Source organism: Ornithodoros turicata, chromosome 9, assembly GCF_037126465.1.
Source record: "Ornithodoros turicata isolate Travis chromosome 9, ASM3712646v1, whole genome shotgun sequence".
Taxonomy (NCBI): domain Eukaryota; kingdom Metazoa; phylum Arthropoda; class Arachnida; order Ixodida; family Argasidae; genus Ornithodoros; species Ornithodoros turicata.
This window is the reverse complement of record NC_088209.1, coordinates 42776025-42790613: the sequence shown is the minus strand read 5'-3', so window position 1 is coordinate 42790613 and position 14589 is coordinate 42776025. Positions and strand designations below refer to the sequence as shown.

At 43.2% G+C, this 14589-nt stretch overlaps 2 protein-coding genes and 1 long non-coding RNA gene across 3 annotated transcripts in view; 1 reads left to right on the top strand and 2 right to left on the bottom strand.

The window, feature by feature from the left end:
- Positions 1–11430, bottom strand: part of LOC135369029 (serine/threonine-protein phosphatase 1 regulatory subunit 10-like) — a 30512-nt gene extending 19082 nt beyond the window's left edge. The window contains exons 1-3 of the mRNA XM_064602635.1: positions 11385–11430; positions 11063–11265; positions 10429–10490 (exon numbers count right to left, since the gene is read on the bottom strand). Of these exons, the coding sequence (XP_064458705.1) occupies positions 10429–10431 (3 nt within the window). The 5' untranslated portion in view covers positions 10432–10490; positions 11063–11265; positions 11385–11430. The remainder of the gene's footprint in view (positions 1–10428; positions 10491–11062; positions 11266–11384) is intronic.
- A 168-nt stretch (positions 11431–11598) lies between these two features.
- LOC135368013 (small ribosomal subunit protein mS40-like) lies at positions 11599–13299 on the top strand. The gene is made up of 7 exons (XM_064601096.1): positions 11599–11761; positions 11835–11982; positions 12120–12217; positions 12308–12379; positions 12826–12892; positions 12993–13052; positions 13126–13299. Exons 1-7 carry the CDS (start codon positions 11600–11602, stop codon positions 13230–13232), a joined length of 714 nt encoding a protein of 237 aa, XP_064457166.1. The 5' UTR covers position 11599; the 3' UTR covers positions 13233–13299.
- Positions 13300–13512: 213 nt separating this feature from the next.
- On the bottom strand, positions 13513–14584 carry LOC135368012 (uncharacterized). Its single transcript, XR_010414617.1, has 3 exons — positions 14525–14584; positions 14332–14453; positions 13513–13686 (listed from the first exon to the last, which is right to left on the bottom strand). It is a non-coding gene; the product is annotated as an uncharacterized LOC135368012 (long non-coding RNA).
- Between the last annotated feature and the right edge of the window lie 5 nt (positions 14585–14589).

Genomic DNA, 14589 nt, shown 5'->3' with positions numbered 1-14589 from the left:
GCCCATTCCAGTGCTCCTATTTATTTTTATACTCATATTCCTAGTTGTTTTCTTTCCTGTTTTCTTACTTTACATACTACCTAGTGCACACATCATACTTCGAACAGGATGTAGTCACTTTAGTGCGCATACATATTTAGATTTTTTAAGGCAAAAATCTTGCCCCAAATTTGCACTTTCATTGCATCATTATCGTCAACGCTGCGATGACTTATAAAATGCTCCCAGTGAGGCACAGTTTGATAAGTGTGCAAAAGCGAACTTCACTTTCGACAAACTATTGGCTCCTGGCATGGCTTGTTAGCAGACACATTAGTGAGCTCCACTGGCTAGATCGTGGGAAAACGCGAGCCGGCATACTGTGCCGACGGAGTTGAAAGCTCTTCCTCCATTTAACCACGTTTTGCTATTCAAGAATAATTTCGTTGCAGCCAAAAGCGTGACCTGGCCCACCTGAATCAAGATCACCTGGTCATTTTAACCTGCAGCATATTACGCTGCTCAAACTGCGGTCTGGAAATTTGCGCAAGTTTGGCCTAAATATTTAGGCCAAGAGTAGTAAGCGCAACCACAAACGCATCATCACTTCTCCTCGGAGTGGACAGGAAACGTGCAGGTGCGTGCACAATTACATTACGCTCGCGAACAGAAGCCAGCTGGCCACACATCACGTTTTCTGGACCTCGTTCACGCAGAGCCAGAAGAGAGTCTGCCAGCGACTTATGCACCTGCCAAAGCTTCGTAACCTCCAATAGTTAGGACTCGAGGTGTAAGCAAACTCTGTTGGTCGGTTGCAATGAGAGATGCATACTTAATGTTGCTTTGCATGGAAAAGTGGACCCTGCAGGAAGTCCTCAAGTTTCATTGTAACGAAAGATTGGAGGGGAGACAAACTGTGCTGGCCTAGTACTTAAGCAAGGATGCAAGGCAGACAACCCATTATTGTCCCTATTTGTGATGCCAATGGTGCACAGTCACTGCAATGGCGTAATGGCGGCGATACAACGGTGTACAGTCACAAATCAGAAACCAGCACTTTAGCTGATGTGCAGGAACACTCTAATATTCATCCATGGCCCTTCCCTATGAAAATAGTACCCCCACCCCCCCTGGAGCCTAGCACTGTAACGTCTGTGAAAACTCAGTTTCAGCAGTACAGTGCACAGCAGAGGTGAGGAGTAATGCATTACTTTTGAGTAATGAGTAACGGTAATGAATTACATTTTGACTGAGCAATGCACGGTGGCATTACTCATTTACTTTTCCGTCGAATGTTCATTGCACCACGTGAAGGTTGGGAACATGCAGGTTTTTCCAACCGGTCTTCAACAATGAGGTCAGGCAAACAAACACTGGGGTGGGTCCTGCCTGGGGAATTCTTCCAAGAGGTCAACAGTCGGCGGTTTGTGTCATCAGTTTCCACATGGTGATATCACCTTTCTCTTGTACGCATTTGTGGATGTGGGTAATAAGTGACAAGTCCACTAGTGATTGGCTGTTTTGGTAATGTACCATGTTTGTCTTGCGCTGTCAGAGGTTGCTTTTCTGCCAGGACAGAATTGTTAAGGCACCGTGGAGTCGTGGGCTGATTTAGTGTGTATTTCGAGCCAGTTAGTCGCGATGAAAGAAATTTTGTGGTTAGCAGCAAATTATGTGCCCCGTCAAAGAAGAAGTACTCCACTAGTGTCATAGAATCTCTCGACCTCAAGAAGCATCCCCAGGTAAGCATGCATTTGAAGTTTGGTAGGCTAGCCATTAAGTGGAGCTTCTAGTCTGCACTCTGAAGCCTGTTAGTCACGAATGCCTGGATCCCACACCCGGTGTAGACTGTCCAGATAATGTCCTAGGTTTTTGTTTTTTTTCATGAAGAGGCAGTGTGGAGCGGTGAAGGTTAAAAGAGGGCCGCAGCCTAGAATCGCCAGATGAGATAGGTTCCCAACAATCAAGAGGTTGTACGTGCAGTACAACACGGGAATTCAGTCATCCGCATCCGCCGAACGTGTGTTCAGTGTGGTAAAAGATGTCCTGTCACCTAAGTGGGTAAGGCTAGCGCTAGCTAATTTTGAGCATCGACTGCAACTACGCCTCAATAAATCTCTAGTCTTTGCCTATCAGTATCGTTTCTGCACGTACTTAGGGGCACCAATTTGGGGGGAATATTCGGGAGGCAATTGCCTGTAGCAAAGAAAGCCAGCAAGGAACTCACACGTGGCAAGTTTGAGGCTTGTGCCCTAAACACGTGAATGTAAGTGCCACAGTAATGCCACCACCTGATGAGAGTAATGACATTACTAATGCATTACTAACTTCGGAAAAGTAATGTAATGCACTACTTTATATAAAAGTAATGAATAATCGTAATGCATTACAAAATAAAAGCAATTTCTCCACCTGTGGTGCGCAGCAGCCAATGTAGCATGGCTTTCAAGGAACACCTAAAGTGACCCCACAAAAACCTTTTTTTTTGCTGCAGCGTGTTCTGCAACGAATAAAACAAGGTTCCCAAAAAAAATGATGAGGGCTGGGGCATTACAGCGCACACAAGAGGTTTCTCTTCAGCACACCTTACAAAAATCCTTCACCCTCTCTCAGACAGTGTCAGAGGATGAGGGATGGAGGAGGGTGGTCATGCCTGACATTCCCCTGACATACCCTATAAGCAAGGTGTACGCCGAGAAGGAAGGGCCAGGGACACGCTAATGTCACACGAGGATCATCCCAGCCGTCGACGGCTGCTTTCTCGGAATGTTCTCGTAACTTTCATTGTGCAGTGACAGCAGATCCCACAATGGAAACACCCCAATAAACAGCCTGACGAATGAGACAGAATTTCGAGCCACACTAAATGTCACTTTGTTGCGCCTTTACCAGACAGACAAATGTGGTGCAATCCAAAGAATGATCGCCCGTCAACTGTCTGCGGCGTCTGGCTGAAGCAGACTACATTTACGCATTGCAAAGGACGAACAGGCGTTCGTCTAGAAGAGCCGTACCACGTATTCAAAGGTATCGTTCTAAGGACGCAGTAACAGGCATTCAAGCTAGCTGGTATTATTGCGATGACTGTAGTGCCTGCTTGAATTTGAGCAGTTCCGGAACAAGTACAAAAGCCCAGTAACAGCAAAATATAATATTGGTCAATACTCTCCAAACAATGTTACCTACTTTGCAAGTGTTGCAACTTTCGTGTAATCCAGTCAGGTTCATAACTTTAACAGGGCATGGGAGCACAGCGTTGTCTACACAGTAATACAGGAAAACTTTAAATGCAGGGACGAGTTTAGTCAATAGGCAACACCTGTAGAGACATTAAAGTGCAGTCTCAATGAGAAAAAAAAAAAAAAAAAAAAAACAAATCTTTAACACATCTTAATGAGGTAGTAAGGAGGAAGTAATAAAATGGAGAGCACCTCAGCAAATGCTGCTCTAATTGGTGCAACCGAGCGCTTTATGTTTTACAAGTGTGGGGGCTCGCAGCTCCTAATTTAAGAGGCAAGTGCACGTTTTAAAAAACGTCAGTCGAACCCTCTTATAATGCTTAAGCCCAAGCTCTAGCCTAGTATATTATCTACGCCTAGGCTGTAGCCAAGACCTCGGTCATGCACACATGGTAAATCTCCACTTCGCTAGCATATTTGCCGCCATAATGTAGGTCCAGAGACTTCACCCCAATTCACATCCACCGTATTCTGGGTGTTTCAAAGTTCGTATCTTGACTGCAGCAAGAGACGCGGACAAAGGTAAGTTAGAAATAAATGGGACAAACCACCTGAACCTGTACCAACTACCCCACTTTGTCCCACATTTAATAGTAGTAATCAAGTAATTTCCACGTTTTCAATGTCAGTCCTTTAAAAAGGCAGAAAAAAAAAAACAAGGAACCAACTTCGAGGGACCTACATCATGGCGGCAATTTCGCCTTTTCGAAGCTAGGGCCCTCAGCAGGGGTGAACATACTGTTGAAATGATTCCTCACGTGGAAGCACTGACGAAACGAGATCCAATTGGTTACCGGGACAAACGTGCATAAAATGTGCAGGCAGAAAAAACTAGGATAATACGAAGACAAAGTGAGTGTATACGCTTTAGCAACCTCTTCGTTGAGAAACACACGTAATATATAGCATGTGCGAACGGCATTGTTAACGAGGCTAAGCTTAGTGATATCAATAGTGATATCGGGAGCCTTTGTGAAGACAAGATCCCCTCCCAAGGGGTTGTGACATTTTGTTACTTTTCACTCAACTTCTCTACATGACATCGTTAGGTAGACAGACACCCTTAGAGACACCCAAACTTCCGAGTCTGGATCAGAGGACAAATTGCTTCAGCCACTCCCATTCGGTTCTGGTAAGCCTGCAGCCCCTATTATGCCTTTGCCATAAAACTTGGAACGCAGGTTCACATTGCGGCACATAATTGCCTTTTACATTTATCCAGCATGCCATGGGGCAAATTATCACAAGCACTCGAACTAAACTTCACGGGCCAGACAAAGTAACAGCAATGTCTGAAGCCGAAGATTCCAAAGGTATTCTATCTCCCTCCTCCTCCTAGCTCCCTCTACCATACAGCTACAACTATTTCTGCGGGAAATACGTTTAAGAATTGCCAACCATTGCACAACCCAAACAAGTTTTCACGAAGTCCAGCTAGAGGCATGTCAGTATTCTCATTATCATTATCATTGAAGCGATAGTTTGGTGCCAGAGCAGCAGTTTTCAGACAACATTACCCATTATTGGATAACATCATTGCCCATTATTAGTAAACAATGCCTTCCCATGTCCTTACGACTTCCAATAGAGCAGAAAACAAAATTCCACGCCAAGTATGAATCTCAAAAGTTGAGCAGAGATGGCAGTAAGCCAAGAAACAATTATCTTTGAAGTCTCTGGACTCGACCGAATTAAAAATAATTAGAGAAAAATAATCAAATCCATATGCATTTCGTGTGGTTACGAAATATATTGAAACCAAAGCCTGGATTTCAAATCCCAAACACTGGAGAGGGGCTAGTCCAGATTTGGTGCAGACTGAGGAATTCCAGCACGGAATTCCAGGGAAGTACTACATGGTTAGTTACCACTCCCTATCAAATTTTGCAAACTATCCTCTTTTTCATAATGGTTCTCAGAAGGTTTGCTCCTCCAACATGTACAAAATCGCCATGCATGAGCGTATATCAAAATGAGCCTTGCTCAGGAGCACAGAACTGTGTGGAACATTAAACATTACATTTTAAGAAGAAATATGTGGCTTGTATGAGGTTTGAATCCTGAATCCCTTAATGAAAATCTATATTTTTCATTTCTGAAGTATCATACCCAAAGTTCAATGGCATAGCACACCAGGGAGTCTTGTTCCCTGAGCACAACCATGATTACTCCAGAGAAAATTTGGTGCTGAATGCAAAGCTTGCAACCCTACACCAACGAGGTGGGAGGGGCTCTTTCACTCGATACACAACTAGCACTAATACATCTTCATTGTATTTAAAAGGCTCACCTACTTTGAATAGTCCATCACCCCAAACTCTCCTTAATCAGAAATTAACTGAAACAAGCGCTGTCTGAGAGCTGAACTGGACAAAGACAGAGTGCAAGACAGCAAAGCATACAAGTGGGAAGTAACCTCAACTATAAACTCTAAAGGACTCAACAGTAATCATACAGCTTCTACGCTACATTTGTTACACTGTACTCATTCATTCAGTTATTTCATATTACACTGCAGTTGTTCTTAATGCCTTCCACTCTTCAGTAATCTGACATGTTTGCAGAATACCAATATTAACAAAAAATCAACTATACTACAACTCAACCGTAATTATCATACTCAACTACACACTTAAAATTCAAATAGACTCAAGCTCAAAGACTCAAATCATTCTATTACCATCGCAATACATATGACCCCCGACAAAGCTTTCTAGACAGTGTCATGCTGGAATGCCACATCTGGCAGTAACTCAATAACAAAAGTAAATTTTAAAAATCAGCCTGATCTGATGCCGACCTTTGGCACCTTCACGGCGGGTAGTTCAAGGTAACGGTTGAGCAAAAAATTACAAGCCTGTTAACTAGTCCAAAGTTTACGAGCTATACTGATGCGATAGCCTGTCTTATTAGACAGCTAGGAGGTACAACTCTGAAGAGTAAAGCGGAACAAAGCACAAACAAAAACACTCGTTTACAACCATTAGGCTGCATAAGAATGTTACCCAATGCAGCCCCATGCTTGCAAACTGTCTTATTGCTTAACATACTTCGCTCTTCACTTTTCAGGTGTCACTGCGAACCATTATCTGTTGGTACATGATGGCGCAAAGTTCACAGGTAGAGGCAAGCACCAGATAACGTTATACAATGTCTACATCAGCACGATCCCTCCGCTTCTAGGGTCCTCAAATGCGGTGCTTGAAATCTGTGTATTCTACACGAGAAACTGATGTTCGAGGCTGGTTTGTCCCTTCAGATGACGCGCCCTTGGAAGTCACTGAGGAGGTGTGTTAGCTTAGCTCAATTGGTAGAGCCCTGGACCGGTAATCCAGAAGATGTGGGTTCGAGTCCTACAGCTGGCTAACCATTTCAGTGACTTCCCTCTTTCATCATGTATGTTCTATTTCATCATCACGTGGATATGGAGCACATTAATGCATCCATTGCATTTGCAGGAAAAAAAAAATAATAAGAAAAAGCCTACTCGAAAATGTTGCGCTATAAATGCTTTTATGAGTGCATAAACTATAACGTAGCAATGCAGCACAACTGCATTGCACAATGTGGCAACTGAAATGTCTGTGCAGCAATGTAAGGGATGTAAGCACACTGACACGCCCATCTAAGATACAGTCAGTACTCTCAACTGTCTCAGCATCTAGGAAACTTCAGTGACACCAATGCTTATGAAAAAATGGCTAGGAAGCAAGCGAGCGGGTGAAGATGATGCATAATGTAAAAAACCCCGAGACTAGGGAACACGAAGGGAACACGTGTTTGTGTCTGTCCCTTCGTGTTCCCTAGTCTCGGGGTTTTTTACATTATGCACCAATGCTTAGTTGCGAACAGTGATGTGGATGTCCTCGCATTTAGGGACATGAATGGTTGTATTGTTATCCTCATGGATTTCAAAACGTCCTGATTTCCATCCGTAAATCAAGATGTCGTACGAATATCCGTGCAGACCCATAGATAAAACCTTACACCCATGTTTTTTTTTAGTGGAGAGAGTCTTCCTCCCAGTATGACAGAGCAGGTACTGTACGCATTCAGCAACAAAACTGGTACTACCATTAAGACATAGCGCAATACTAGCAGATAGCTTAGCGCCGCTTTGAACTATGGGGACTCGCTGGAAATAAAGGAAGAGAAGGTCTCCAAGCTGTTTCAGTTCCTTGAAGGACAGTGCATTCCAGTAATCTCCCAGGATGCAATGCGTACGCAAGGAGCCCCGGGATTTTCTGAAATCGTCTATTACTGATGCCTGCACAGGAAATGTGCGTACCACGTCACTGGATCGCCAATTTTGTTTACCAGGTACATAAGACACTGGCTAAGGTTTGCAGGGTCTGTTCGGATTTCAAGAATACGATTTACAGGAAAACAAAAAGACCTTGATATTTAAAAAAAACAGAAAACAGCTCATTGCCAGCAAAAAATCACACGGATATTCTACCATTTTATGAACTACAATACCCATAATCGGCATTTAATTAGCCTAATTTGTCCAGTTAAATAATTGATGTCCAGCACCACACACAATGTCCACAGTTCCACACCCAATGTCTGGTTCCCCATTCTCAGTAATATCACAACATCTCCCCTCTGGTTTTCGAGGAAAAAAATCGGTTACTCTAGATTTGGATCCACTAAGGCGGGATCTCGTAACACACGACAAGTGACGCACTGCAAATTTTGTCACTGTAGCTACTGTCACAGCGCAGCTACCCCATCCATTTGAGAGGTGGCAGCTGCTAAATAAAAGTGCTTACCCTTATTTATTACGCGGCATATCAGTCTTCCGATATCATTGAATTCAGAGTGAACAGCCGAGGGAGAATAAACAGTAACAGTAAACTGTAATTTTGTTCATATATATGCGTCTGCGGTGACACTGCAGTTCTATCAATTTTCGCACGATGTGCAGCAGATTTTGGTCACGCACGATAACGATCGATTCAAACTGCTACTTTCCACCTCCAAGCTCGAATTTTCATTTTAATTGACAATTCAAGTTGACTCACCACCCACATCTCTTTCACTCCTGTTACATACCCCCAAATCTAGTGGATTTGGGAAAGTGCCGGGCAACTGTCACCGGCGACAGCAGACAAATATCTACGGGGAGTAGAGGCAAGATTCTGTAGCCGCTACAGTTTCCTTCTCGCTCGAGTGGTGACGCCACCATAGAATTTATCGCATGTTACGGAATCCCACCTCTAGTACACCAATGCCAACGTCGGAGTCGAACACACAGTTGGAAGACACTATTTTTCTGCAGAATTACACGTTTTATATGTGGGAAATTCACACGTTGGAAATTTAATGTGAGACAGTATTACCACATGTAGAGTTTTTTTTCTTTAGAAAGCCTCAGCCCCTGTGTAACAATATGTTTATTAAATATGTTTCAGAATAAATTTTGTCTTTCACGAGGCTGCTCTTTACAACCCGATTCAGTAGCAGCGTACGTTATTTGGGGAAGACACCAGCTTAGAAAAGAGGGCCTATTTCGCTGTCCACGCATTTTCACCCACATACTCTGAAGATCCCCATATAGATGGCACCAAAGTAGTGCTTGGCTTGCTAAAGTACGTAGTACTTATCTCCATACTTGTTTAGGGTATTTGCCTCAAAAAGTATTTGAAAATAGGCAAGGGCTACAAGGCAATGCAGTATGGTTTCTGAATGCCAAAGATGATACTTTCTGGCTGTAGCTCCAAAAATTTGAGTACCACAGACACTTAGATATCTGTATCACTGTATCTGGTTACATGGTGTGTCAAATCACAGTCTAGCGGTAACACGGCTATGACTTTTCCAGATTTGATGCAAATTTATGTAAATACAGGTAAAAAAAAAAGAAAGCTATAACAATAAGAGGTTATTATTGTCGAGGTTATTATACGAGAGTTTATTAATAGTAAGAAATAATAGATATTAAATAATAACTAATAACTATGCAAACTACTAATAATGCAAACAGAAGTCAGGTTCAAATTAAGCATAATTCCAGAGAGGATTACACATACTACACATAATTACCCATTAGCTTTTACTTACCTGGCCATGCCTGATAGTTATTTGCTTCATTCATATTGCTTAGTATTTACGCTATTTATGGCTCCTTTACAGAAACAAATCAATACTATCAAGTTGGTCGGGAATGCTTACACCTATTACTGAAGATTTCTGGAAACCATGTGACAAAGTGTCTATCCACTCAGAAGACCGCATCAACAGGTGTTCGCGGACTACATTCCTCTTGGGTTCGCAGAAGAAACTACTTGAGACTAACCTTAAACTGCCCCCCCCCCACAGTATTTACGACAGGGACTACCAATGAGGTCACTCCACAGCCCGAGAGGGAAACTGGAGAGCTGCGTAGACAGCCGAACGTACTTGCACTTGGTTTGGATCCTCTGCCAGAGCACAATGTCCTTCCCAACAGATGATTTTTGCTTGCAGTCGTGGGTCCAGTTAACTTAAAATCACTCTCAGTACATTCAGGGTAGCATATATAAACCCAAAATAACGGGACTAACGCGAACCTTCTGAGCAAAGAACCAACAAAGCCATATCGGGTCTTTGCTTCGAAGCACAGCTTGCAACAAGTCCTGCTTCTTTTCGTATCTGTCAGCTCTGGAAACCCCCCCGAGTATGGTCAGGTCGTGGATTTATACAGCAAACAATGCAGACGATGTTACAATGTACATGTTAACACTCAGAGCGAGGGCGCCACTATGCAATTTTTCAGGGAGGGGCACGATCTCTAGGGCAGTCTGTGCACAGTCCCCCCGGGGCAGGGTGTCGTTCTACAGCTCACTTTCGTGCAATAAGTTCCAAGTACTATCAGTGGCGTTTGTCATTAGAACGCTCCCACTACTTGTTGGTGCCTGCGATGTTGCTATTCGTTGAATTACCGCAAGTTACACAACCTGAGATGCAGATCGATTAACCTCTGAGTGCTCTGACAAAGTCACAAACAAAACAAAAAAAGTCTGAGCCAGAGGGGTGCAAGTACACCCCTAGACCCCTTAACGGCGCCCATTACTCAAAGTACGAGTTCCACGAGTAGTTTGGTGCATTACGCAACTACTTGGAAAGCTTGCGTCACGCTAAAAATATTGAGGAACTTCGGTATCACCAATAGGCATACCTCCCGTAGCCAGCATGTAAATTTCGCGATCCAGCGTGAGAAGCTTACCATTGCAGTCGCTTGATCTCTAGCTGTATACGCTACCTCTTCCAGCGGAACATCGCAGTGCGCTGAAATGGATCAAAAGTAACCAATTAGGCTTACTTGTTACACATACTCCCAGTAAAATGCTTACTAAACAACTGTTTATGAGCGAGCAATGATAAAATAAACACCGCGTGGCCACGGCGTTTGCAAGACATCGCGAAGTCGAGGACACACATTTAGGGTTAATCTGGATCTGGAGTAGGCAGGCGGGCGGCTTCGCCATTTTGCAACATCACTGGGCGCCAAGGCCATTATTGCCGCCATATTAGTTCTACGCAAGATCGCGATTTGCTCGCTTCGTTACATAAATTTTTGATTCGAACTACATTACTCCACAAGCTTCGTATTCGTTCGTGAACGTACTAATTAAATTTGTACTTTGTGGAAGCTGGATGTCTGTTTCGAGCTGAGGTCATATGCCACATGGTAGCTTTACAGATGAAGGTCACTGTACAAATAAGGGAACCGATTCGAGAAAACTTGGTTACTTGCGATCGTTGAACGTTGGAACCCCAAAGACAATCCAACTTCCACAAAGTCGGTTTTGTGTCTCCACAACTCCGCCACACTGTGCAGTATACAAACTATAGCGTACCTTTTAATAACTAGGTATATTTATCTTTTCTGTTTAATGTCGACGTTCCTTTTATGACAGCGGGTTTTACACTGTAAGTAGTGGTAGTATTTAAGGGGTTCTGAGTATATCCAGAGCTAGCAAACAATTCTTCTCCTGGGTATAGCCGTCGAGCTCTTCGGAACGATGAATGTGAGACACAACGCTGACTTTACTTGGGCTCTCTGAAAGGCAAATAAGACTCAGTTTCAGCACATTTCCAAGGTAGCAGCAATTTTTCGTACAATAAGGTAGATCACTAAAATTTTTGATCTGCTGCGAAAAATCTCCAACCGTTACCTACCTCGACGATCTTGCGAATGGAATGCTATCACGTGACCTGGGTGTTCCCAGACGCAGACGTCATATTGTCCGGCAGGATTAATGAAAGCGAGAAAAATAAATTTCACCTACTAAAAAAATGAATGCATTTATAAATTATGAATGTTGGTTCTTCTTAATATTTTGATGATATCTAGTGAGGCTATGTAGAATTATTCCTCGGATCACACTTTCAAAATGGCGGCCGCCATGTGGAAAGTCAGGTTCCTGTTTCGTAGTGCCTTTTCTACGAATATTTGCCGTACTACGGCGAACTCGTCGTTCGGACTTCACAGCAGCACGTGTAATAACAGACAGATTTTATGTCCACCACTACATGATCTTGCATGTAACCCTCAGGTATTGATAAAGAAAAATATATTTTGCACAACGCAGACTGTACTAATCACGAACACCCTGCTTTGACTTCCAGAAAATAGGGACATTTTCTAAGCCTTATTGCACACGGCCAGAAGAAACTGCAGAAAATAACGCAGAGTCTGAAGAAGAGACTGCGCCAAAACATAAGCAGTTTGTCGTTCATCCTCCAGAAACAAGCATCCGGTACCTTGAAAGCAAAGGTAGCCATTGTTAACAATTAATCGGCTACAAAATAATACAACATAGGTGCTCTACACAGCACGAATCAGGAGCATCAGGACACATTGGACACGTTCGGGGCAGGCTCTTCAGTACAAACCTTTTAATTATCTTGCAGCGTACAAAGATACCTATGGTAGTGACCCAGTGTGGAAGAACTATCGACGCAACTTCAAGGGCCAATTACTTCCACGACGAACAAGGGCTAGGTGCATAGTATGTAGCTTTTTCTGTTGTGCCACAATAGTACAGGGATTGTCACTAGTAGTCAGTGGTACTAGTCAGTATCACAAATTTCTGTTTCAGAGAAATGGAGTCATCAGCACAGGCAGCCCATGTCCACTCTGTAGAGACGAATACCTGGTTGTACACCACACAGTATGTAGTAGTAACTAATGTCTAACTAACAGTAGTAATTAATGCCTTAGCAATTCAAAAATGTCTACAGGGCATTTCACAAAAGTAGTGCCCCTGTATAAATATACCCCTGACTTCACCCGTGATCACAAACACGGGTGAGACCATGAATATTTGTTCTGGATGTAACAAATGTAAAAAATGCTTTCCTTCATGGGGAAGCACATATTTTCAATGTACCATACGGGTTATTCTGATGGACACCCCTTAGTACGTAAGGCCCTTACCAGTGCCTTGGTCACAGTGATGTCTAGGGGTGTGTTTGTCCTTCCTTTTCCTCTTAAAATCCAAATGGCAGGGGTGTTGGGGGTGGCAAGACACCCCTTCCATTCGATCGTTTAAGCTGCTGTTTGTAACTGTCCTTACCCAGAATTTACGAAATAGATTTGTCACATTTTCTTTCGAAGAACACAAAGCTGTTGGAGCAGTTCATATCACCCTACAGCGGCGAAACTATCTCTCCAAACAAGACAGGTACACTTATTTGTTTAAATGTCTATTCCTTATTTACTACTCATTTACTAGTATCACTTACATTATAATTACTGACAATACATGCATATTGCAATGACAGGTGTGTGCCGCCGGAGGCAGTTCTATCTCGACCTGGAAATTATGAGGGCAAAGGACTTGGGTACGATGTTCAGTCATTCGTATGATGTCCGTGCTATTGGTGCTTAGGTACTGAGATGCTGGTGTTCTTTCAGGGCTCATCACTTTTCAAGTTCCATTCCGCCACTACAACTACGAAGAGTACTATCCGGAACTAAAGCAGAAGAAGCAGCGTGAAACTGGGAATAGGCCAGAGGAGTAGAACGACGTGACAACTGTATTGCGTACTTGCGTAGTTTCTTGTGGGATGAAGAACGTACAAAATGCAACGTGTTTGTCGTTACTTTTATTGCTCACGTAACTACATAAATTATGTGACAAAATGTGTGCCTTATAACAACACGTGGATGGCTGGGTTGAAGCAGGAGTCTGCCAGGGTTTTTTGTGCAGTTTTTTGTGTTATTTGACGAGCACAGACAAAGTAAAAAAAAAAAGATTTAGGCCAACGAAGAAACGAGCTCCAGCTGTCTTTCCTCTAGTCTCGGCTAGGCTGTGCGACGAATAACACCTGAAATGACGATGCAGTGTGTCATGTGGTGTACGTAGAGGTATTTGTATGTCATCCTTAGTTCCGGATGGGCCGAGGCCTCACTGTAGTCGTTCTCCAGCTCACTTTGCGTGGACGGGGCCGAGGCGCGTCGGTGCGAGCTGAAAACCTGTACACAAAAGGTGAGATAGCCATGATTGGGGAAATCTGGGCCTTTGCATACAAAAGGATGGCAGGACACCAACAGCGCACACCAACCGGATGCGCTTTGTAGCGGTTACATAGGAAATCTTCAGTGAGGATTGGAGTCAATGGTCATTGAACATGCATGTAGCGCCAACCAAAAGCGTGACATGTCAACCTGTTCGGGAGCAATGGATCAAGAAGTATTTGAGAAGACCTGCTTGGTGGCACTACGTGCATGTCTAGTGGTCATTGGTTTCAATCCTCATTGAGACTGCCGGTGTAGCAGAGATATTACTTAATTGCATTTAAATATTAATTAAGATAATATTTAAAAACAATTTATATCTCGAAGTACTTCTCGCTTTAGGATATTTAAAAAAAAGAGTGGATAATGAGTGTGCCCACTTCTGCTATCTCGCATTTCCCCGAAAACATATAAATTAATTAATGCATTTTAGGTAATGAGTCGTCCAGTAGTTACAGCTTTCGGCAAGATCATCCACTTGTCTCACCCGTGAAAAAGAAAAAACGCATCTAGGTAGCTCTCACAATTTTATTATAAAAAATACGTAAATTTAAAAAAAAACGCCCGATATATATCTCAGACCTGCAATGTGACAGCACTTACACGTCCACGATGTCTCTCAATAATTTTTCCACGTAGCGTTGCCCTTGTAGAAGTGACGCCGCGAACGAGAAACCGAACCAGATCCCAAGGTAGCCGCTGAGGTATCCATAAAGTTCTATCGTCTCCATTTTTGTCAAACATTCGGGGGCTCACTGTTAGTATACGAATAAAGAAGGTGATTTCTACCACTCACTGTAAAAACCGGCTCGTACTGCACCAGGTCGAGGATATCTGAGCGAAACTTCACTGCTACAGCAA

What these genes read in the sequence shown, in the direction of transcription:
- LOC135368013 (XM_064601096.1), top strand. Translation starts at nt 11,600, where the DNA reads ATGGCGGCCGCCATGTGGAAAGTCAGGTTCCTGTTTCGTAGTGCCTTT. An exon ending in ATCTTGCATGTAACCCTCAG is followed by an intron (nt 11,762 to 11,834) that starts GTATTGATAAAG and finishes TTTGACTTCCAG; the next exon opens with AAAATAGGGACATTTTCTAA. An exon ending in ACCTGGTTGTACACCACACA is followed by an intron (nt 12,380 to 12,825) that starts GTATGTAGTAGT and finishes TTTCTTTCGAAG; the next exon opens with AACACAAAGCTGTTGGAGCA.